Source organism: Calonectris borealis, chromosome 6, assembly GCF_964195595.1.
Source record: "Calonectris borealis chromosome 6, bCalBor7.hap1.2, whole genome shotgun sequence".
Taxonomy (NCBI): domain Eukaryota; kingdom Metazoa; phylum Chordata; class Aves; order Procellariiformes; family Procellariidae; genus Calonectris; species Calonectris borealis.
Genome location: NC_134317.1, coordinates 36,903,887 through 36,929,281, shown reverse-complemented (window position 1 = coordinate 36,929,281; position 25,395 = coordinate 36,903,887). Strand labels below are relative to the sequence as shown.

The 25,395-nt window shown below is 38.5% G+C and overlaps 2 protein-coding genes across 2 annotated transcripts in view; both read left to right on the top strand.

Moving 5' to 3' along the window:
* Positions 1-4,740: 4,740 nt before the first annotated feature.
* On the top strand, positions 4,741-17,931 carry ZC3H15 (zinc finger CCCH-type containing 15). The gene is made up of 10 exons (XM_075153696.1): positions 4,741-4,954; positions 7,353-7,454; positions 9,767-9,878; positions 12,511-12,663; positions 13,789-13,880; positions 14,728-14,910; positions 15,602-15,748; positions 15,912-16,016; positions 16,259-16,385; positions 17,129-17,931. Exons 1-10 carry the CDS (start codon positions 4,877-4,879, stop codon positions 17,320-17,322), a joined length of 1,293 nt encoding a protein of 430 aa, XP_075009797.1. The 5' UTR covers positions 4,741-4,876; the 3' UTR covers positions 17,323-17,931.
* ITGAV (integrin subunit alpha V) overlaps positions 16,354-25,395 on the top strand; it is a 66,775-nt gene continuing 57,733 nt past the window's right edge. The window contains exons 1-2 of the mRNA XM_075153691.1: positions 16,354-16,385; positions 18,769-18,821. Of these exons, the coding sequence (XP_075009792.1) occupies positions 18,820-18,821 (2 nt within the window). The 5' untranslated portion in view covers positions 16,354-16,385; positions 18,769-18,819. The remainder of the gene's footprint in view (positions 16,386-18,768; positions 18,822-25,395) is intronic.

Here is a 25,395-nt window from a genome sequence, read left to right as displayed (position 1 = left end):
GTGCCCCTTGTCCAATCGCTTTGTCAATGACCCCTTCCCTAGAAAGGGATCCCAGCTGCTTGGCTTCCCTACCCTCTAATTCCAGGCTACTGGCGCTGTTATCCCAGCAGCGGAGCAGCCAGGTGACAATGTGCTCACCTGGATGATGACTGAAATCTTTTCGCATATCTTGCAGCTCACTGAGGGATAGGGATCGGGTGGTTACCATCTCATTTACGGATTTTGCCTCTTCCTCCTCCTGTTCTTGTGATGGCCCTGGTTCATTTTCATCCCTTACTAGATGAGCTGATTTTCTTGTGCATTTCCTTTTTTGTATAGGGGCGACTGATACCGGCATGGGTTGGTTCTCTGTCACAGGAGGTGGAGTAGCTGCTGTGCCTGCTGTAGGGGGTGGGGGAGCTGCAGGGCCTGTTGTTGTCATCAGATCCAGAGACCTTCTCTTCCCCTTGGGGGTTCTGAATAGTGTTGAACACGGCTTAGTAGGCGTGGGCCAGGCCCCAGCACAGCAGCGATTTGTGTCTCCCTAGAATGGCCAGGGTGACAGCATACTTTTTCCAAATATTCTACTACTTTTTCAGGGTTCTGCACTTGCTCAGGGGTGAAGTTCTAAAGCACTGGGGGTGCCCACCGTCCTAGGCATTTGCCCATGCTATCCCACTCACCCTGCCACTCATAACTATCCAGCCTTGGGGCAGATCTCTGGATGACATTCTTGAATTGCTTACTAACCTTGGATGAAACCACAACAATATTCCCAAGGAGTACCAACAGATGTATCTTAACTACCCAGGGATGTTCAAGGTACTGACAAGTTATTTTAACGAAGGAGACATCATAGAGGAAGGTAGTGAGGGTGCCATTCTCTATTTCCTCCATAAAAAATCTCTCAGAGGAAGAGGTATAATGGTCTCCATGAGGTGGTACCCAGAACACAGTTACAAAATACCAAATCCAAATCCCAAATACCAAATAACCCCCAATGCCAGCGTTTTAGTAACAAATCTCCCAGGAGGCAAAACAGCAGACTGTCACGGCAGAGCACAGCAGACTACAAAACCCAACACCAATCTTTAACAGGTACAACAAAAACAAGAGCATGGTGCAGATCAGATAAATTAATATGTTAACAGATATAAATTCCTTAATATGCTCTAATTAATCTGTTGTTATCTTAACCCTTCACTGCCCCACGTTGGGCGCCAAAAAGGACTGTCGTGGTTTAACCCCAGCCAGTGAATAAATCCCACACAGCACACCTCCACCCAGTATGATGGGGGAGAGAATCGGGAGGGCACAAGTAGGAAAACTCCCAGGTTGAGATAAAAACAGTTTAATAATTGAAATAAAACGAAGTAGAACAGTAATAATAACACTGAGAACAACAACAATAACAGAATATACAAAGCAGAGAATGCATAATGCAACTGCTCAGTGACCGCTGACTGCGTGTCATGAACGGGGAGCGAACCCCCCCCCCCCCGGTTTTTATAGTGAGCATGATGTCACATGGTATAGAATACCCCATTGGCCAGGGGTCAACCACCCCGGCTGTGCTCTCCCCCTCACACCGCTTCCTGTGCACGGGGCAGGGCATGGGAGGCTGAAAAGAGAAACCAGAAGTCCCCGGTGCAAGCACCGCCCAGCAACAACCAAAGCATCAATGGGCCATCAATGCTCCTCTCATACCAAACCCAAAACACAGCACACCCCCCAAGCTACTGGGAAGAAAATCAACTCTGTCCCAGCTGGAACCAGGACAACAAGTGATCAAAATACAAAATTCATCATGTGAACTTACAACACAAGGATGGGAACTACTTAAATGAATTGCTGAATGTATTCAGACCACAAAGCAGGTTTTTATAATCTATATAAAATAAAATATTTATGATAATCTTCATTTCCACTAATTCTTTCAGATCATGATGAGAGGAGGCAACAAAACGGGAATAATTTTTCATTTAAGTTAGAAGATACTGATGAATTTTGCTGCAAATGCAATACATTTCAAAGGAAAGGAAAACATTATGGCCTGGCTTCTGGCACAGTGAAATCAGAATGACATTAGTGGGACCTTGACTGACTTAATGCAGCAAGTTGTCCCAATAGCTCAAACAACATATGCTCATTTTGAGACTGAATTCCTCCTGTGTTAGGTTCCAACTATTGTGTGCTGCTATGTATTTTCTGATGGATCAAGAATTCATTGGTTATTACAAATTTTACCCAATGTAATAAAGTATGCATATTAATCAGTTAGCCTCTTAGACCTTCCATTGCCTCATGCTTCTTTGTGATTCTGATCTTAAAAAAAAAATCTGAAATTGTATCTCCTATATTAGGCAGACTATGTAGAACCAATACTGTAGAACCAAAATATTCCATCCTTTTTGAGCATAGTGACGTGTAACAAATGGCTGGTACAGTTATTTAGCTAAGCACTCTGAAAATTAAGATATTTTATTGAACTATTTGGATCTTTTGTGTTGGGGATCTGTGGGTGCTTAAAGTCTTGTATGAACCGCTTGCTGTTTGCTTACAGAACAGCCTGTTTTCTTACCTCTGGTCCATGAGCTCATTTTAAAAATACGCCTTGTTATTAAAATATTTTTGGATGCAGATTTTACCAGAAACTACTAAACTTGGTGACGAACAGAAGAATCCGCACCTACTGTATGAAGTATGAAACTACATCATAGCAAGACTTAAGCACCTTACTCAAAATGAGAAAGGAAATTTGCGCTATAGTAGCTGAAACAGACAGACCTTAAAATCTGTTATCAGCAACTACTATTTTGATATTGGAACATTTTTCAGGAATCAAAAGTTGGCAGATCTGGATAACATATGTGCCCCTATACATTCTGCTTTTTTCCAAAGCATTTTTTCTAGTCATTTTAGAGGAAACAGGTACCACTCACAAACAGCTAACATAGTACCAAAGTTTTGCATTTCTTCCTGTTGCAGAAACTCCTACACGTGTGGGAAGGAAAGAGCCAGGAAAGCCCATCTCATGAAACCAAAGGAAAAATGACACTCATGGCATGATGAAAGAGAACATGCATGCAAGCCATAGCATGAGAAAGCAGCAGTGCATGTCAAGGCTAAGAAACTCCATGGGATTTATGTACCAGACTGTGATCCTACCTAGGCATTTGGAGTCCATTTGGGATTGTTTCACCCTTTTTACAGAAAGATTTGTGCCATTCTTGGTGGAATCCAAACCCAACCTTGGCTCTTTGAAAGAAAATGAAGAGATAAATGGAAAGCTTATCTTCCCTGAGGCAGACTAGCATCATTCCACGCACTCAAACCTGACTCCATTCTCGTAAAATACATAAAGCAGAGCATACCTTCTGCACACAGAAAGACTGCTTATTTACAAGGGATGGTTTATTCAGCAGAGTTCCCCTGGGCAGTAGGTAGCTAATGTTCAAACATCTGACCTCTTTGCAGTACCAAATTCTCTCCCGTTAATCCCTGGTGAGCATGTGTCAGTGCACCCAACATAGAATCAGAGTTCAGCACTGTAATTGTTTTTTGGAGGCAGTCTTTAGAGGAAGATGTATTTGTCAGGTGGAACTCTGAGCGAATAAAGATGACCATGCAAGTGGCTGACTTCAGATGTATGTATTACTTGACTGTTGAAATAACCTGGGAGAGTCTATTTTTCTCCCTGACATTTGATTGTCTAGCTTGTAGGTTCTCTAGGATGCTATTTCATAGCTGATCCTAAGGAAATCATTGCTGTTAATAAGCAGCAGTGTCCTGAGTCCTCATACAGCAGATGCTTTCCCTCCTTTGGCAAAGAGATTGCAGCAAAAAATACAGCTACATACATGCATGAATGCACTATCACTTTACTCATCCCCACTCCCTCCATAAAATACATATCCTGTATGGGCCAATAGTGATTCAGCACTCAGGTGCTCTCTGAAGACAAACAGCACTATGGTGGGTGCTGGTTGTTGTCCTACGTCCAGCTGCTCACAAATCTGCCGACACTCTGTTCACCACCTGCCGCTTTTCCAGCGAGGCTTCCCATTTGGCCTTACGAGGGCTGTGCAGTGCCACTGACAAGGGTGTCTGACTCCATAAGGCTGACCCTTGTCCCGAGTTTTCCCTTGCGCCTCTGCAGGTAACAGAAATGTGTACTCAGCCATCATTCTGCATCCATTTAGGCAGTAATCCAACTTCTTGCTGCTTTCCAGATTGCTTCCTTGAAGCCTTGGAGCTGGCAGAGGTAAGTAAGGGTAGACTGCCTAGAAGGATTGCACGGTGTTTAGCTGGGTCCAGCAAATTCAGCAGTGGCAGCAAGTTCAACACCCTGCTCGCTGGCAGGTTACTGTCTTTGAAGGTACTGTCGGTGAGCACAACTCCATCCAGCCACTGCTCATAAGGGCAACCGGCCACAGTTCCCTCTGGGGAAGCACTCCCTGACTACCAAAAGGCAGCTCTCCCAGTGCTGGATAGCGATTCGGCCGGGAAGGGCCTTCAGGGACCGCCATCGCCCCCCACTCAACCACTGCCCCGGCCGCCCCGGCCTCACCGCCCGCGGGGCGGAGCTACTCTCCACCAGGGGTGTCCCGCCCCTCCATGACGTCAGACGGAGCGCCTGGCCGGCGAACCGCCGCGCGCTGCCTGCCGGGAGATAATTGGGCCCTCTCGCACTGCTAAGCTTCCAGTGCGCGGCGCGCCCCGCGCTGCCTTCCCAGCGTGCCCCGCGGCCGCCGGCGTTGCTGAGCGGGATCCGTCGCACCTCCCCGGCGGCGGCGGCGGCGGCGCCGCCCCGCCCCGCCCCGCCCCGCCCTCCCCTGCCCTCCCGCGGCCCTGAGAGCCCCCGAGCGAGAGCCGAGGCCGCTCCGCCCTCCCCGCCATGCCCCCCAAGAAGCAGCAGCAGCCGGCGGGGGGCAGCAAGAAGGCGGACCAGAAGAAGAAGGAGAAGATCATCGAGGTGAGGCGAGCAGGGCCGCGCTGAGCCCAGGGGCCATGGCCGACGCCGGGCGGGCGGGCCGCTCTCCCGCCGCGGCCCTCTCCTTGCCCCTGCTGGGGCCTGCCGCTTCCTGCCGTTTCCCTTCCGACGCGGGCAGCTCTCTCCCTGCGCCCCCCTCTGCCACCCCCTCGGCTGCGGAGGCACGGACGCTGTTGCCGGCGGCAGCCGGCCTCCCCGAAGGCCTGCCGTCATGGCCCGGGGACAGCCAGGCTCGCAGGCCGCCTCTTCAGCTGAAGCGGCCGAGGAAATGGTCATAAAGCTAAAAATTTGATGTGCGCGGAGGGGTATGTGCACGCACGCCTGATCGGTGCCGCAGACCAGCCCAGAAGCACTGTTCCGGGGGATGCTGGTTCCTTTGGCGACCCCAGCGCTGCCGAGATCTGTCAAATCACTGACCGTTGCCCTTTAAGTTGTGCTGGTGGCCGCTACTTGGACTGGGGTTTGGGTTTTCAGCCTGGCTGTTTTCTGGCCAGAGCTGGTTTTGGACTGAAGGTTATCTGACAGGAGTGCTCTTCCTTTTTTCTTTCTCGCTCTATCCCTTCTCCATTTCTGTGTTCAATGTGTTCCTATATTTTCTGAGTCCGGCTTTCTGAGGTCTAAGTTTGCATTTCTCACTCAGGTTAAAACGTGTATGGTTTGGTTTGGTTTTTTTTGATACAATTTGACCTGTGTGGTCAAGGAGGCATTTCCTGGAATAGCAGTTTAGTAAATCTTTCATAGAAGTTGAATGCAAAATAGTTTGAGGATTAATCAGTAGTATCTCATATTATATGTAAACTTCTGATGCTCAATTCCATAATAAAACCAGATTTTAAAAAAACTGCTGGGGGTATGTTTATGTTAGTTATTAGGATAATCATGCAAACCTTGCACTATACAAAAAAAAAAGCTATGTTGAGAGTACAAGGAGAGAGTAGTTATAGAAAATTAAATGTTTGCCTGCATCTGTTGGCAAGAAAGTTAATAGCTGCTCAGCTGTTTAGGCAGAATATCCATGTAACGCAAATGTTCTTTTAAATCTAGCACTGCAGATTATTGTTTCTATGTTCTTTGGAAACATTAGGTTGTTCTCTCTCTCTGTTGGCTTCGGTGTTTCTAATGTTCTTGCTGAATTTAGCTACATAGGAAAATTCTGCCTTTTATTACAAAAAAACGCAGCTGAAATGGGGAAAAACTTGCATTGATTATTAACAATAATTTATTACATAATTCAAGTACATAGAGATTATTTATTCCATGTGGTGTTTGCCACAGAAATCAAGTGTGTGAATGATCTATTTTCTTTCCCAACTAGTTATTTTGACAAATTACAGACTTTTCAAAATAGCATAAAGTAACAGAGGACTAGGTGCTGTTAATAGGGTATACATTGCAAATGAAAACAGGATGACTCTGGAAATTTGGAGCTGTTTATTCTGTAATTCTTTTATAATATATTTTTGGATTGTTAGGGTCTCCAAAAGTATGGTTGAACTAGGTATTATCACTAGATAAACATCTGCTACTTTTTCCTGGAAGGAAAAAAAATGTTGATATCAGTTCAAAGGCATGGATAGGTTTTTAATGTAGGTATTTCAGTTACAAAAAATAATTTCTGCTTTAGATACTTGTGTGCAAGTGAGCTATCTCTTTCTTTTTTTAATGAAATTTTTAATATGTTTGGTATAGAAACCTGTCTGTAACAATAAAACTATAGAGATGTAGAGTAAGAATTGTTTCAGGCAGTAAACAGAAACTTCTTGCAGTGGAGTTTAGGAAGTACAAACATCTGTCTGGACTTGACATAGGGGAAAGACTTCTCTTCAAACTAGTAGAGTTAGAAAATGAAAAGCTTAAAATACTTGAAAATACGAAGTAATATGTTATGTGGCAATATTAATCTGCATAACAAATTATTAATACTTGAAGATAAAAGTAATAAGTGATTTCAGGTAGATAGGAAAAAAAAAAAGAGCAGTATTTATGGCTATTCAGTCTTCATATTTTCCTCCAATGTTATTTGGGTAGTCACCAAAAATATCTTGTACTTTTGTTTTGAGGGGCCTGAAAACACTGTGTGTATACGCTCATGCTAATATTTGGACACAAGTAGGTCTGGTGATAAAAGCAATAGTTTACACAAAAGCAGCATTTAGTAGGTTCTTTTGAAAAGCAAATTTTAAAGATGATGTGAGGAGTGTAAATATTGCCCGTACTATTTCTTGGATTGCTTGTGTTGCTAGAGGAATAGTCTGTGTTTAACTGAAAACCTGAGAGGAGTGGCAAGTCTTTTTTCTTTTTTTTTTTTTGTAACAGCTTAAGCATGTTCCAGGTGTTGGACAGTTTCAATTCATTTGGCTGTATTTATCTCTTGATTTAGGACAAAACATTTGGCCTAAAGAATAAAAAAGGTGCAAAACAACAGAAATTTATCAAGGCTGTGACTCACCAGGTTAAATTTGGTCAGCAAAATCCACGTCAGGTAAGCATTTAATCTGTAATGTTTTCCCATGGTATAGTGAAATCATCTTTCACTATACATATAGATTGTCATATAATACTGAAGTAGAAAAAAGTTGAGCTGTTACTTGCCTAATATATTGTGACTAGCACGGATTTAACTAGATAATCTTCTTGCAACGTTTTTCTAGCTGAGAATTATGTATCAAAAAACTCAAACTCGACTAATAAAGGTGTGTGTTTCTTTACACAGTATTCTAATAGTAACATAATTGAGTTTAAGGTATACCTGAAAGTAAATTGTACAAACTGGGTATCAGCAAAGTGCGGTTATATATTCCTTCTCTTTTTTCCCTTTAATTCCCACCTAATAGAAGTAGTAATGAACCATTAAAAATAAGAGTAGTTGTTACTAATATTAAAATTGGAATTGGGGGAAGATTAAAAAAATGTATAAACCCATATGTGCTGCTTGTTCTACTTATGGAAGTATTTATTATAATTTAAAATGGAAACAAGTCTGACAAGTCTGCATCTATTTGGTGAACTGGTCAAAGAAATGGAAATGTTGAGCCACTGTCTACTACCCTGCTTTTCTTTTGTATGACGAAGTAAAACGTGATGTGGCTGAGATACAATGTTCAATGTTTAGACTACACTTAGTCAGAAAGCACAAATTTCATGAAAATACTTCCATTTATAATGGAAGTGAGCCTGGCCTCTTGTCCCTACAGTGCTAGGGAAGCTAGTTGCTAAGTATTTATGCAGCTTACATTTGCATCAGCTAAATTCATGATGTCATAATTTATGTTAAATTCCTTGCATAACATAAGGATGAACTAACAAATGTCAAGTACGACTTTAAAGGTAAAGTTGATATTCGGGTCATTAGATCTAACAGTTTCTTGTAGTGGAAAGGACTGCTTGATGTCACTTCAGAAACATTGGTGTTACTCAAACAGTTCTTCTGAAATTTCTACATGAAATCCCTGAATCTGTAGCATTTAATGGAATACCAGTATGTAAATTAGCCAACCTAAAATAATTTGTTTCTCAAATGCTCTGTTGACTGATGGATGTCAGAAGCTAATTTTTAGACCTGATTATACCTTTCTTACCCTGTAAAATGGTTTTCAGTTAGGGTTGTCCCTGAGAAAGAAAAAACACTTTAAAGCAATTATTGTTGTGTCCTGAGATACAAATGGAAATGCTGTCAAGGTTTTTTGTTTAAAAAGAAAAAAAAGGCAAGCTTCATCTCCGTGCTTTTAGAACCCCAGGGTGAAACAAAAGCGTTCTTAAACTACTACTTTTTGTAGTTGACATATGTGGGTCTGCTATATAAAATAGGATTTGTGGACTTTCAATGTGAAAACTGAGCGTTCTGTATGTGAACCAAATTAATCAATTCCCTTTTAAAACAATTTGGCATTTTCTTGCCAAATTCACCGCAGGAACAAAGCTCCTTTTTTAATATTACACTGTATTTTACCAATAAAGTACCCCACATATTTGTGTAGTGGTGTTAAGTCTCACTAGCTTCCCGTAAGGATAAGAATCAAATAATCTAATAATGTTTCTCCCATGTCCTCTTTCATCTGTCTTCATCCCTCTCTACCACTCAGGTATAGATACAGGCCTTTTCTGGCTTATCCAAAAAGGGTAAGGCAGAGTCACAGTTGTTTGGTTTTTTTTTTTTTTTAATACACAAACTTTTACTGGGTGAGCTTGTTTTTCAGACCTTGGCCACTAATACCTATAAAATGAATGTTCTTGTTTTATAAACCACTGGTTATCAATGAATTGATATAAATTAAAACAAAAAAAGTGTTCTAAAAGCAGTTCCTGACTTCTACAGACAGATTTCCTGAAAGTGCTACTGGTATACATGAAGAGAAAGAACAAAGCAGCATGTAGGGCACTAAAGATAGAGAAGCTTTTTGCGTAGATCTTGAAGTAACTGCATTGAGTAGTTGCACTGCTGATGTATCACAAAAGAGCAACCAACTTTTCCTCTCCTTAGTCTCAGTATCTTTCACTTGATTTCCTAGCTTGTCAAGGTGGAATAGAAGTAACTGTGTCATTTAATGGTACGTACCAGCATCTCTGACAAATTGCATTTGAAATCTCTTTTGTTTGAAAGGTCAGTACCACTAGATGGCACTGGCCATTCATGCAAGGGCAGGAATTCTGAGAAATTCAGAAATCACAGGTTCTTTTCCTCCTCCCCTTATAAACTTATTTAAAATTATTTGCTATTTTAATGTACAGTTCATGTGAAGTGAGTAGTGTCATTCTAATTATATATTAATAACTTAAAATTTGGGGTTGTTATAGGCTGCTCAAACAGAGAGTGAGAAGAAATTAAAAAAAGAAGATAAGAAAAAAGAATTACAAGAATTAAATGAACTCTTCAAGCCTGTGGTTGCTGCACAGAAAATTAGCAAAGGTATGAGTAACTGAATTCTCTTCATTTATGTTCTCTTATTCATGTACCTACTTCAGGTAAAATAACCCTTTAAAAATGCTAGTTCATTTTTTAATAAAGTAGATATGTCTGTTTCCTTCTTTATCTAGTGTACCAAGTAGTTTGTTAGTAACGATTTGACATTTTTTTAGGAAGTCATCTGGGGTTACTAGACTATTAGAAAATCAAAAGCTACATTAATATTGACAGAGCAGCAATGGAGACTTTGCTGTATTCAGGTTCATTAATTAGACGCTTCTGGATCAGTGGCATGAGTCTGGGTTTTTTTTTTTTGGTGTGTGTGATGATATTTGTTTAAAGCAGCCTGTCTCCTTATGGAAACATGAACATCCAGGTATTACAAGGAATATAATATGATAACTACTTGTCTTCACAGAAAACTTGTATTCAAATCAGAACAGTAAAAATTTTCCAGTTACTTCTGTCCTACCTCACAGTTAGTAGTAGGACTTGGTTTTGGAAGTGTGGTCTTATTTGAACTTTGTTATTGAACAAACTAGTTTTGTGATGAAATGTAAGTTTAAGAGTGTTTGATGGAATCATAGAATCATTAAGGTTGGAAAAGACCTCTATGATCATTGAGTCCAACTGTCAACCGAACACCACCATACCCACTACACCATGTCCCTAAGCGCCTCATCTACACGTCTTTTAAATACTTCCAGGGTTGGTGACTCCACCACTTCCCTGGGCAGCCTGTTCCAAGACCTGACCACTCTTTCAGTAAAGAAATTTCTCCTCATGTACAATCTAAACCTCCCTTGGCGCAACTTGAGGCCATTTCCTCTCGTCCTATCGCTTGTTACTTGGCAGAAGAGACCAACACCCACCTCGCTACAACCTCCTTTCAGGTAGTTGTAGAGCACGATGAGGTCTCCCCTCAGCTTCCTCTTCTCCAGACTAAACAGTCCCAGTTCCCTCAGCCGCTCCTCGTCAGACTTGTGCTCCAGGCCCTTCACCAGCTTTGTTGCCCTTCTCTGGACACGCTCCAGCACCTCAATGTCCTCCTTGTAGTGAGGGGCCCAAAACTGAACACAGTATTCGAGGTGCGGCCTCACCAGTGCCGAGTACAGGGGCACGATCACCTCCCTGCTCCTGCTGGCCACACTATTTCTGATACAGGCCAGGATGCCATTGGCCTTCTGGGCCACCTGGGCACACTGCCGGCTCACGTTCAGCCGGCTGTCAACGAGCACCCCCAGGTCCTTTTCCTCTGGGCAGCTTTCCAGCCACTCTTCCCCAAGCCTGTAGCGTTGCCTGGGGTTGTTGTGGCCCAAGTGCAGGACCCGGCACTTGGCCTTGTTGAACCTCATACAGTTGGCCTCAGCCCATCGATCCAGCCTGTCCAGGTCCCTCTGCAGAGCCTTCCTAGGAAACTTCTAGGAAACTCTACAACTGGCTGCCATGTGGGTGAAAAAAAATTATACTTTTAGGAATTAACTAAATTTTATCAACTCTTTTCTGTTATTAATTTTCTGGAACTAATGAAGTTATGTGCAGTATTTTTTGACTAAACAAGTGTGATTTCCATGTATGTCTTTAAAGCAAACCTGATATTTGTTCACTGTGGCACTTAGCAGCCACAAAGGCCTGTTTTCTGTTTATGATCTGCAGTGGTCAGCTTTCTCCAAATAAAGTAGCTCTTGACTTAAAGTTATTTCAGAAGACTAATAACTTCCTAATTAAAGCTTTGCCTTTCTATTGAGATTGCCAGCAAGGAGAGCTATATTACCTGAAGTTCTTTTAGGGATCCACTCAGTGTTTAAAAACTAGATTTTTAGTTAAGATTTTAAACAGGTGTTGCTGTACGTACTGTAGTCACTGGTGACTTGCACCAAGCTTAAAATCAGCAAGTGAAAAACTCGAGCTTGAAATCTTACATGAACACTTAATGAATATTACAAGTAAAGCATTTCTGATTCAGTTGTGTCTCATAAATATGTTTCTACCTGCTTTCATTTCTTTTCTCATCTCCTAATGGTCAAATAATTCCTTTGGTGAGATGATATTTACTTAAACTGTAGTTAGGTTGATTGAATAGTTCATACTGTAGCAACAGTTGTTTATTTTGGGGGCTACAAGCAGCCATCTTATTTCTATTATTAGAGAAAGAAAGTAGTCTGAATGAGTGCAGGTTAGATTATTACAATTTATTCTAGTGCGTTGTTGACCTGTTAAGGAAAGGCTGACATCCAGAAGGTGCTTTACTGTGTATTAGAGGCAAAAATAGCTTATTGTATAGGGAAGAAGTTGCACAGAGTGATATCTCATATGTATTGTGTTATATGAATGAATAATTCACTCGGGCACACTGCCATCCATATTTCTTTAAATAGTCAAGTGCCTGCTTTGATACTTATTGCAAATATCATGCTATACAAAGTAAATATGACACGTTCAGGAGAGTATTTACTTGTGATGAACTTCACATTAAATAGTTTTTATTTTTAAAAACGTGTTTTCATTCTCTACAGATCCTAAAGATTGTATGATCCCAGACATTGTTCTCAGAACTTTTAATATACATCTTTTGCTCCAGTTCTGTGTTTTTGCTTAAAAATAGTATTAAAATATGAAAACTTTCTTCACTCAGGTGCTGACCCCAAATCTGTAGTTTGTGCTTTCTTCAAGCAAGGACAATGCACTAAAGGAGACAAGTGCAAGTTTTCTCATGACTTGTCTTTGGAAAGGAAGTGTGAAAAACGAAGTGTCTACATTGATGCAAGAGATGAAGACCTTGAAAAAGGTATAATACTTCTAGAAAATTACTACTAAGCTATTCTGATTCTGAAACTCTAAGATTAAGAGTCGTCTTGTTTTGTGGTTATGATCCTGAAGAGCCTGGTCAATAACCAAGGCAACCCATACCACTATGTTCAAAATTATGAACAACAGTGAAACTTTCTTTAAAAAGTGTGCTCACAAGTATTCTTTAGCTCTTATTTAGAAAAAGACGTAAGACCTAGTGATATTGGATGGTGTTTTTTTTAATTCTGCTGTGTGATGTATTATGTTATACAAGTAGCAAGTTGTACAATATTTAGTCTTTCTTACAGTTGTTAGTTTCTTCTAAGTTCTATAAAACGGAAGTGCAAAAGGAGGAAGCATAACGAGCAACCATCATTGCCTTCCAGAACTATTACTAGTGTTTGCCCAAATGTGCACGGTTCTAGAATTCAGGATACTTTGGAATTTTTTTCTGTGACTTTTATCTCCTTTCTCCAAATAATTTGTTGGCAAAGTACTCTGGATTTTACTTTTACTTAGCAGGTGTTAGAGATTTTATATTAAAAATAATTTCTTTTATTTTTCCACAATTCATCATGTCTCAGTCTTTATTTGAATTTTAGGGTGTATATTCTAAATGAATATGACAGGATCTCATAGATGCACTACTACTGTTACCATTGGTGATTTTGCTTCTTTTGATGGAACTTGCTTTTAACTTTAACACAGAAAATTTGGTATTATCTCTTTCGATCCTCAAGTTATATCATCTGTATTTCTGGACATTAGCCTCCAACCTTCTCTTTTATTCTCTTTATTATAAAGGAAGATAACTTCCTTTTCTTCTTTTCCCTTGTCCATGCTTGGTAGTGTACAGATGGAATTACACATTTTTTTAGTCTTTAACTGAAACACACTTTATGCATGTGTGTATTTTTTTTATATAAATTTCTAAGGCTTTTGAGGTAATTGTCTTGTGAGCAGCATAGAAGAGTTTGAAAACTTTATAATAAAAGCCCGAATTTATTTTCTATAAACTAACTAAAATGTAAGAATTGCATATTAAAACTGTTACTAGGGAGAAAAGCAACTTGACAGCATTGTTTAGTATCTGGAATTTTTGTGAAACCATCTGTTTTTCTAGATACAATGGATAACTGGGATGAGAAGAAGCTGGAAGAAGTGGTGAACAAGAAGCATGGTGAGGCGGAAAAGAAAAAACCCAAAACTCAAATAGTATGTCCTTTTTGTGGTGTTTTTTTTTTTTTTTTAATTGAGCTGTAGTAGAGAGAATTAACTGCAGACTGGTATTAGATATGGTGATCATTATCTAAAGATTTTGAATGGAATATTATAACAATATTCTGAGTATACAGTTGGCTTATTTATGTACGGGGTGACATATAAGCATATAAGTTAAAATTTTCTCCTGTAAGCTGAAATCTATTAATTGAGTCATTTGTAATTCTTGACCTCTAACTTCAAGAATATTCTTTAGTTTGTGCACTAAATGGTATAATGTCTTAATGTCTTTTTCATTCTTCGGAACTATTTCACCTTGTTTTCAATGCCAAAAAATTAAATATTCTATTGATACTGCTTAAATTTGCAAAAGTTAAAATTTGATATGGTTAAGCGTGAACTATGAATTGCTTGTTAAAAGTTCCAGAATGGCATCTTTACCTGAGGATCGTGAACTGGAAGGTTTAACATGTGAGGCAGATTCTATTTATTTTGATTAGAGCTACACTGATGTTGGTGAGCAGGAAGAGAAAGACTGTCAGCATGCTTTTACATGTGCAGCTGGGTTTACGGTAGTACACAGTTGCCAGTGTTCAGAGTCATTCTGTCTTTTTAAATTGGGATTATATTAAGGGGAAAAACGTGTTGACTGCATCAGTTTTAGATAACTAGTTGCACTACTTTAGTCTACTTTTTTAGTAGCAATGCATTTCACGTTTCTTCTGTTTTGAGCACAGTTGGCTTTGAATTACTGTACTTTGACATGTAGTAGCTATATGTGTAGTGTAAATTGCTGGGGATGAAAAGAGAATGCAGTGCTAACAACCATTGTTTTATACAGGTCTGCAAATATTTCCTTGATGCTATTGAAAACAACAAATATGGATGGTTTTGGGTGTGTCCAGGTGGAGGAGACAACTGCATGTATCGCCATGCTCTCCCTCCAGGTTTTGTATTAAAAAAAGACAAAAAGAAGGAGGAAAAGCAAGATGAAATTTCTTTAGAAGATCTAATAGAAAAAGAGGTAAAGTTTCAGACAGGTACCTTTTGGTGGTATTTGTTTTCATTAATCTAAAGAGACAGTTGAAAATAACTTCCTAATTAAAAAGTGTAAAGTGTTTTTATAGCTTTATGAGCTAGGGTGAAGGATGCGTAGTATTTGATTCATGCTTTTGTTTAGAAACTGTTACCTAGTGAATAGATTAAACTATAGCTGCATACTTAGTGCAGGTGTTGCTAATCCTTTTCTAGGAGGCTTCTATTTCTTACTGCTACTTTTCCTTGTATCTATTACAACTGTTTCTATGGGCCTTTCTCATCCCCAGCTCACTGCCTCGTTAGTTCTCACATGGCTCTGTAATGAGGAAGCAACACCAAGAGAATGGGGCCTTCTGAAGGTGTTACTTTGCTGCTCTGCTTATTTCTGTCACCATTGCCTGGCAGTGTCAATTTGGGGAGAACCTCAGCTATTATCATTGGTTTCTTTCCTCCTCCACTTTTCATGTTAACTTTCATGTTAACTTATCTTACTAACTGGAAAATCATGTGTTGAGTCAAACCTTAAGTTGATGGTGCATGTTTAACAGTGGTGAGAGTGAAGAAGGAATTAAAAAGAAAAGTTTCCAATTAGTTTCTGGGAAAGCATAAGTAAATCTCTAATTTGTTCTAGCCTTTGGAAACAATTTCTAGGATTAATCTGTCTCTTTACTTGACAGCGTGCTGCCTTAGGACCAAATGTTACCAAAATTACTCTAGAGTGTTTTATTGCATGGAAGAGAAGAAAAAGACAAGAAAAAATTGATAAGGCTGAGCAAGATATGGAGAGGAGGAAAGCAGATTTTAAAGCTGGCAAAGCATTGGTGGTATGTTCCACACTCCAATTCTTAATGTAAGAAAGAGTAAATAAGTTTTTGTAATAAGGTAGCTGCCCTGGCATTGCCTTGCTTTTTTTTTTTCCTTGCTTTTTTTTTTTAACAACATAAATTCTATCAAATGATAAATTGAGATTTCTTATTCTGTGAATAGATTAGTGGACGTGAAGTATTTGAGTTCCGACCAGAGTTGGTTGATGCAGATGATGAAGAAGCAGATGACACCCATTATATTCAAGGAACGGGAGAAGACGATGAGGTAAAGGAACAGTATTAACACGAGTAATATTTCAGGTTACATTCAAGTTTGAAAACTTTTAATTTGAGAGCTCTTGCAGTGCAATTAATAAGCTTGCTTTTTAATTTAACACTGCTACAGGGTATATTTTGTCAAAATTCTGGTGTTAAAAGGAAGATTAAAAAAATTTTGTAGAAATCCTGCAGAAATAAGAATTTCTGTGGAAAAGAAATTCATGCAGAGCGTCTTGGTTTATTTTTCAGATGGAAGACCCTGTGTGCATAAATGATATAGATTTGAACCTGTATGTCCCAAAGGCTGTAGATGAGACTGGTATTACTGTGGCTAGTCCTGAGCGATTCAGCACATACAGTTCAATAGAAAAAGATGGTAAGTTCATTATTTAGGCATCACTAATACGGGATTGAATTGTTAAGAGCTTCCCCAAAGGTAGATAGAAATGAATTATTGATCTGCCGAAAAGAAGTATTTGTTTAAAAAGGGTAGGGGAGTGAAATCATTATCAATGATACATGTAGTTACTAAAGAAAAAGCTTGTAGTAAATGTCATGCACTTCTTATTTTCTTAAATTCAAGTTTAAATAACAGATAGTGTTTATGGCCATTTCAAGTAAATCCTTAAGATGTTTGTTTTAGCAGTTTCCCCTTTTTTTTTAATTTCAGATTTAGTAAATGATTGAATGAATAATATCAACAAAAATCCAAGCTTTTCTTCATATTTTCTACCTAGCTTAAGTTAGCTTGTAATTTCTTAAGAGCAAAGTCTTGATCTTAGTGTGCTTATGAAATGCATACCCTGATCTTTAGGACCCTGAGTCTTTTAAGTGCAGACACTGAGTAGGAGCAGCTCATTAAGTTTGACCCGGTTATGAAAATAGGAGTTCGAGGAGTTGGGAGTTTGAGTTATTTTTTTTCAACTTGTTTTAATAATTGATGATCCAAACCTGCATATTAATCAGTACATGCAATTTAACCAATGTAAGTCTACATAAATTTCAAATAAAGTAACTTCTTTATAGTTTCAAGACTTCAAAGCCTGTTTAGTAGGATTGTGATTCAGTGATTGAGAAACTTGTGACACTGAAATGTGTAAGAATTATTTTTATTTTCAGATAATAAATTAAGTGAAGCTTCTGGTGGTGATATAAACAGCAGTGAGCAAAATGATTTAGAGGAAGATAATGATGGAGATGGGGAGTTGGAAAATGGAGTAATTGATGCAGTTCCAGTTGATGAAAATCTCTTTACTGGAGAGGACTTGGATGAACTAGAAGAAGAACTAAACACTCTTGATTTAGAAGAATGAATTAAAAAGCTCAAATGAGGAGTTAAATCTATGTGACAAAGTGAAAACTGACTACGTTTTTTTTTTTTCCTTTTTGAATAGAATTCTTAAACGGGATGTTTATGGTTACCCAGCTGATTCTCATAGGCACGTCATATACCAGGAATATTTTCCTTCAATTTCATCTACTCCAATCTTGACTACACTCACAGTATAATATTCAGAGTGGTTCACAATTATCCAACAGCTAAATTTGCAGAAAATGAGATTATAACTTTCAACTAAAAGTAGGAAGTGTAACTGCTTTGCCAGTATGCAAGTGTAAGTGGGCAATTTGATACCAGTACAGTATAAAAATCAAAGTACACATTCTTCACCAGAACTGCGTTTTTATTAGCGATTGTGTTGATTTAGAAGCTGCCTGAGTGTTTTTAGGCAGTATACTCTAATGGAGCTCATGCAGATTATGCTTCTTTAAGTGGTGATTAGCTTTATTTGATCAGCTGGATACTGAAGATTGTGAACTGATACATCATACAATACAATATGGTGCCCTCTGTTTAAAATGTTTTAAACTTTCCCACCACCTTTTGCCAACAAAACTGTAAATAAAATCTATCAACTTTAAAATACCTGTGTTGATTTTTCTCTGTTAACAGTTTGGTATGATATCCTAACTTAATAACTTCATTTTCTAATACAGTGATAAACTTTTTTTTTTCTCCAGTTCTGATACAGAAATGATGATGTTGGCTTCAGTTAAATTAGGGCTAACTGCAATTACGAATTTTTTTCTATACTTCATGCAGTGTAAAATTCAGCAGCTGACTTTTTTCCCCTACTGTTCTTATCTTCTACCTATCCATTAACTGATTTAATACATGCTATAGATCACTCATTGCTATTTGAATCTCATTCTTTTCCCACTGTGTTTTGTATAGTAGTGAAGACTTCAAGCTCTGCAGAACAGGGATGTTACAGTCTAAAAAATGCCTGTCATATCTCTGGTGTTCTATAAGTAACACGAAGTTATGCAGTAGTAAGTTGCCTCAAAGCGGAGCAGTGTTGCACCCTGCATTGTGTATCCTGCAGGGGGCACTTCCTGTCAGGCTTAAATGAATTCATTGAAACCCTGCCATAAAGATTTCTCAGTAGTGGTCTTTTTCAGGGGTGCTGTAGGTTATGCCTCCTTCCCATACTCCTAATAGTATCTGCAACAGTATTGCTGTACCAATGATACCGTTTGTATTGATTTTTCTAAAGCTTTTAAATTACTACTTAAAGACCATTAAGATTCATGGCATTGTTAGTGAGCTTTCTCGAACTGCTTTTGGGTGGTAATGTTAGCTTTAATGGTTATTTCTGACACTGCTAAATTGACTCATATCTTGAGTGCTATTTCTAAAATAGCCGACTTAAACATTTTTGCCCTTTTTGGGATCTTTTGGAATTTGTTTTCTCCTATAGGAACAAGAAGCAGTGTTTGGGAGAAAGAGGCTTACTGAAATTGACTTCTAAATGTAAGTGTTTAAGGAAAAGCTGCAATATCAGATAAAATATTTATTTATGGGGATTTTTCTCCTATGGCTGTAAATAAACAGTGTTGACAGATTATTGTATTATACTGGCCAGCAACAGGATACCTGGAAATCAGGGCACTTAAGAATGCAATTCATATTTGAATGTATGATGCATAATTTTTCAAAGTTGTATATTTTAAATGGGAATAAAAGTAATTTAATCACTATCAAGGATGAAAATGGCTTTCTATATTTTGTGTCTTAGAGGCTGGTATATTGTATATAATACTGATCTGTTTCATTGATCTAAATAGGTTAAATCTTTGCCACAATTGTCAATGTTGTTAATTATTTGCGTTTTACCGTGGAGGAATGACAGGGTAACTCATACTAATTCCAACTAATAAAACACTGAGATGGGCAGAGAGAGATTGCATGTGCACTCTTTTAGGTCTATAGGGCTCATCTGTGGTAAATAACTCCTTTGTGCATGCGTCATTTAAACATTAGGACAGTCGCCTTGCATAATACTTAAATATGTTGAATATCCATGAGTTAGTTGAAGAAAAACTTATTTTCATAGGCAGTAGTTACTGGCAGATTACTTCACGTGGTCAGGAAACAATGGTTTGCTATCCCTTTTTGGTTTTCACCCTTTCCTCTCAATTTATTCTGGCACTTCTCCTGACTGGACTTCTAGCCTCTTGGCTTGCTTGGTCTGTCTAGATTTCTAACCATGAAAGCAGGGTGACTGCTTTTTAAGGAAGTCTCTGTTAGTGTAGCATTCAGGCATACTTTTAAGGATTAGTAGCAACATGCTGCTGCTTGTTGTTCTGGTTGAAGATAGGCTTGAATATAACCTGTTAAAAGTTCTCAATCTTGTGAGTTAAAGAAGCCTAAATTTGCAGCTGACAGGGAGTTTCAGTCAATAGATGCTCAATTAAAAATGAATGCAAAGGCCTTACTTTGGGTAGATGAATTATTAGTATTTTGGAAATGAGCACTGTGAGAGAATGCAGTCCACCTGAATGTGACTTACCACTGAGCTGTTCCTATTGATGCAGGTTTCCCAAAATGAATCTGATGCAAAGTGAATGAGTCACTTATGGAAAAACGAGATATAATCTGAATCTAAAATAGCAGTATCTTCACTTCAGTGACTGTCCAGTTTGTATGGGTCAAAAATACAATATTTCACTGTTACAGGAGCAGGAAGGCTCGGTCCGAGACGCTTACTGGGTCGAGGTCAGGCTGTAAAGGATCATAAGCCAGGGAAGAAACACCTCTGCAATAAACTTTATTCCTATCCCTTGCAGCCTGCACCACTGTTTGCATCATCTCGTTTTTCTCTTAAATGAGTACTATGTGAGAAGTGTAGTGTAGCAATGGCTTGAACATTTCTTGAGGAGATACGCTAGTGTAGCATTCTGCCTTCATAGCACCTTTGTTACTGGACACCTGTGTGGACAAAACCAATTTGAAAAATGCTGCAGAAAACCCATGCCTTTCCTTCCTGATGTTTGCTATTGTGGAAGTAGAGTATTTGTTGGCTTTAAATTTTGATGTATGTTAAAATCCCATTTCCATCACATGCAAAAGCTGCTTGAACTATTTAAACCAGCTAGCTTTAAACTCTTACAGGATTTTCTTTTTTGAGACCTGTATGATTGAATTTTATGCTTGTCACTGCTTTATAACTCGGAGTTCCCTACTTGTTTTATAATAAATACTGTTGATAAAGGCCTGGAAAAAATTTAAAGAGAAATTACATGTAAAGACTGACCTTAAATATTACATTATCTATTAGTTGTTTGTAACAGAAATGTTGCCATTTCTTAAGGGACAATGCTGCCCAACTGCTTTTTATCAAAGGGAGGTTTTACTATTGATAAACTTTGGATGAAGCAGTGGTACTTTTCTTGGCAATTCAGTATTGTCATAATAGATTGTGTTTATTTAGCAAATAGATTGTACAGAAAGAACTTACACGTACAAATCAGTATATTTTTATGAATATTTTCTTTCACAGTTCTTTAGTCAGATGTGTGGAATAACAAGTGTCAAAAAAGTATGTCTCAGACATTGTGAATGCTGATTTCTATTTATATTTCTATTTATTTTGCAACGTTTATGCCTCTTTTTAAAAATTACCCGAGTATAATAAGCAACGCAGGCTTAAATATTTTGTAAGCTTATATATCTTGCAAATAACATACTTGAAAGTTTCATAAACAGCATTTGTTATTCTTGTTCCATGTGCTGCTTTTGAATAACTTACTGAAACTGTAGAGTGATTAAGTGACTAAACTAAAAATCTTAAAAAATTAGATCTTTGTTTCCCTCACAGTGAAATTATTACAGCCCTAAGTTGAGAGAATGAGATTGCTCTCATATGCAAATATCTCTCATATATATTCATCTGAAGTATCGCAGGAGAAATAAGCCCTGAATAACATCAATAAGAATAGGAAGAGAATTGGAAAAATGAGATCTGGGAAGGCCAGAGGAACTGCAATAAAAAAATGTAACAGCAGCTGCACTGCATCAGACCAAGAGACCATTTATCACACTCCAAAACCCAGACACACGGGGAAGAAAGAGGTAAGAAAAGGACAAGCCCATGTACTCCTCAGGAGTGCTTGTCATACATAGCTTCCAACTATTTTTAATCTAGAAGATTTCCTCTATTAGATGTAGCCTGTGATGGCTTTCTCTTCCAAGTACATTCCCTGTTTCTCCCTTGAACCCCTATACATTTTTAGCATTTCTTAGAAACCAAACAGTTCCACAGCTCTGTTACATCTTGTTTTGAACATTACTCCTACTAGCTTGTATTATTAGACCTCTAGGGAAAAATACTTAGAGGAAATGATATCCTATGCCTTTCTTTGCTTTGACTTGATGCAAGTAGAGAAAATGGGTATAAAAAAAGAGTTGATGTATTTAAGTTGTGAAGAACACAATCTCTTGATGTATTTCAGTGCTAGGAACATTTTTTACAAAATTAGAAACTTTCTCTCTCAAGATGCTTTGCTATGAATGGGCCTTAATCAACAGAATCTTTAATGAAGCAAATAGTCTTTGTTCCCAGTTATGTACCAGATGTATTTTATGTAGCTATGATCACATTAAATGCTTTTACAGTGATACCTGCAAATCACCCTTCTCTCTTTCCCTAATGCTAGTATTAGAGGCTTAGAAGTGACCTTGGCTTAGTCTGTCACTTTTAGTTCTTTCATTTCAATAGATGCTCTGCCTTTTTACAGAGAGTGGCTGTTGCTGGTATTAGCAATAAGGCCAAGATGTTTTATTCATTTATGATGTTACAGCCCTAATATGTGACCACACCAGGCTCCTTCATAGCACATTATTGAAATGAATGGCAAAAATAATCAGTTCTTTTGATCATAAAATAGCAGCGTTTCATTTGTCTTAATGAAAGAGACCTCAAAGGTAATCTCTTTATTTTACATTTGTGATTGAAAATCGTTACAGAGTGTAATACATTTGGACATAAATTTGAGCAAGGCTGGCTTAAAACTAGAGGTGTTCCCAAAGTATACCCAATCAGAATTAAAAAATGAGATGGACTCCTAAATTAAAGCAAGATACAACAGAGAAGAAAGCATCACAGCTTTCCTTTTAAAAAAAAAAACCAAAACAAAACCAAACAAAACCCCACCACCTAAATTGCCATATAAAATGCATGGAAAGAAGTAGAAGCATTCCTGAAGCAAAGAGAGGAGCAAATTATTATAGAAGGTTCACAAGGCAAAACAATATTCTTTGTACAGTCAGCCATTAGGGAAATGTGTTCTACGAATGCAGCATCCTTCGACCTGTGTTGGTATGAAACTGTTTTGTCAGCATATAATATGCGTGTAGTGCATCTTTTGTAGTTGTAGAAAATCAGCTAAAACGTTACATTTCTCAGGCCTCTAATAAATTTTAATAGGCTTGCTATTCTAGGAGACCTTTTGTTCTGTTGATGTTTCATCTCCATTCCTGTTTTATTCCTTGGTTTACCTTCTGATACTGAGGCTGTCAGTCTTGTGCTCTGAACACTGCATGTCAAGATTGGATCAAAGACATCATGGTAGTTTGGTCTCTATGCAATAATGTGAATCCATTGCAAATTCTCAATCCATGTTTTTAACCAATCTTAGTAATGTCTGACATGTCAAATAGTTTAGTTGTCGTGGTTGGGGAACAGTAGACTAAGAAAAAGATGAATTGACCTCCACTTAAAAAATTCTACAGCTGCAACATAATGCCTCCTTAAAACTGGGTAACAGCAAAGTTTCTAGTCAGAAACCTTTAATCTTCACTCTTCATCACTTTCTTTTGTTGTCTTCTCTCTCTTCCAAGTATAAACACTACATAAACGAGACTTTTCTGACTGACCCCTCTAATCCATATCAACTAGCTTAGTAATCATTGTGTAAGCCAGCTGGCTGCGTTCTCCCTTTAGACTCCCTCCACAGGCACTGAGCAAAGCACAGTAGGAAAGCACACTACTGGGCAATAATGTGGCTCAAAACACTCCAGGGTTTTGTTTATAAAATGGAGAGAAGGATTAGGAAAGTTGGTCAGAAAGGACATAGCGAAGATCTTATCTCTTTAAATGTCTGTCAGACTAGAGTCAAAATGGTAAGAGGGAGTAAGCTATAAGGAATCTAAAGGAATTTAACTGCTGTTGTCTCACCTTTGTGAAATTTTTCCTTGAGTAAGAAGCTAGTAGGTGTCAGAACTGCGTGTTGTGTCAGTAGTATCAGCGTTATACCACAGGCTTTTCAGTCTTTCTTGTCAATACAGGAAGTCTGTATTCTATAAATAGTGGATCTGGATTTTGTGTCCAACACAGTGTCTTCCACACAGAAATACAAAGTTACAGTCTACAGAATACTTGCTATACATCAATAATTGCCCATTCTTTATATGTATGGGGAGGCAGGAAGAAGTGGAACAAGGACTCTTCCCTAAGCAAAAAGGAAAAAGCTTTTAAATGTGCTCTTTAATCAAAGCACAGAAGTGCCTGCAATTTCTATCACTGATAACTGTTGTCAGCATTAACTGGCAGGCTTCTTTTTGACAGATGCAAAAAAAGTTCTTTCACGAGCAGCACCCAACTAGGAGTCCATTGGAACAACCTCCTGGCAATTGCAGGCTAGTGTCTTAAAAGCAAACAAGAACTTCAAAATCAAAACAAACCCACACTGAAACCACACCCCCTGGCCAAACCCCCTGTTAGAATGGTTAGAGACCTGATTCTGTATTGATCCATTTTCTTTAGCTTTATTCCTCATCTTACTCATTCTTTAACCCAGCAAAGACGTAGTCACCAGTATAACATTTTGTAGATAATGACATCCTTTGGTTTAATATTAATGCCGGACAAGAGAGTATTCCTTGGATGTAGAGGATCAAAATATAATGGCTTTCAAAGTGAGAGTGAGTTTGGAGTCTTAGTTTGTTTTGGGAGAAAGGGGATTTTTGGATGGGGAAGAGGGAGGAACTCTGGGGCATTCTGTAAGATGGTAACATGTCTTCTGAAGTCAAGAGGCTAGAGCTGATGGCTGAGCTGGTTTATCAAGGCCCGGGATGCCTGGGCTCAAACATTTGAAACACTTTTTGAGAAAGATGGGGAGGGAAATAATACCTTTTTCCATCTCAGTTTGTCTTACTGCAATCTTTTAGTGCTTTTGTATTTGAGTGTAAAAGAATATTCAGAGTAACAGGTTTAGTTTGTTAGCGGATTTCTGAAGTATTAATATATCATGATATCCCGTTCCCTGTCAGAAAGGAGCTTGGCTCTACTTTACTCCATTGCCTTTCAATCCTACTTGGTCTGCATGCTATTATTATTTTGCTGTCTAATTCTTCAATATGTTTAAAGTCTGAATTCATTACTAAGCATAGAGCAGTCTGAAGAATCTTTTTTCATATTGCTAACCAGGGAATTCTTTGTAAGTTCTAAACTTGGTTTTGTTCCAAATCCTTTAGCAAGAACATAGAAGTTTTACTGTAATACAGGAGCACTAGAGGACAGATGCTTCAAGGCAAGATGTGGCATTGTGTTTCTGGAGTAGTAAATTAAAAAGCAAAGATCACTGTTCTCTGAGACTGAGCTTTATTAGATTACTTTGAAAATGCATGATGGAAAAAAAAATCATAGAAAAAAATCAGTGAAAAATTCTCAAACAGGGAATAAAGTTGTACATAAACTGTCACGCTTTTACTAAATAGATTATTCGCACTAACAACAGGAATGTCAATATCTCTGTAACAGGAAGCAGTGTTCTCCAGTATTTCTGTATAACCAGAAGCTCACAAGAATGTAAGAAAACTATCTTCTAGAAATTCTCCATAAATGGATATCTACCAGAAAGTGACCCTTGTCTTCTGTGCCTATAGATCCTGGTTGCAGGGAATTGTTCTGTTTCTCTTTGCTCCTAGTAGAATACTATTTCACAAGTATTTCTGCCTGGCATAGTCACTTTCGCTTTCTAAATAAAAACTGTGTGTGTTCTAGTAATATGCTCTGTATGCATTTGCTATGGCTGATGGCCTTGTC

Excerpts from the sequence above, each read along its gene's own strand:
- ZC3H15 (XM_075153696.1), top strand. The coding sequence starts at position 4,877 with ATGCCCCCCAAGAAGCAGCAGCAGCCGGCGGGGGGCAGCAAGAAGGCG. Across the intron at positions 7,455-9,766 it reads GTCAGCAAAATCCACGTCAG|GCTGCTCAAACAGAGAGTGA; the intron begins GTAAGCATTTAA and ends GGGTTGTTATAG. Across the intron at positions 13,881-14,727 it reads AAAAACCCAAAACTCAAATA|GTCTGCAAATATTTCCTTGA; the intron begins GTATGTCCTTTT and ends TGTTTTATACAG.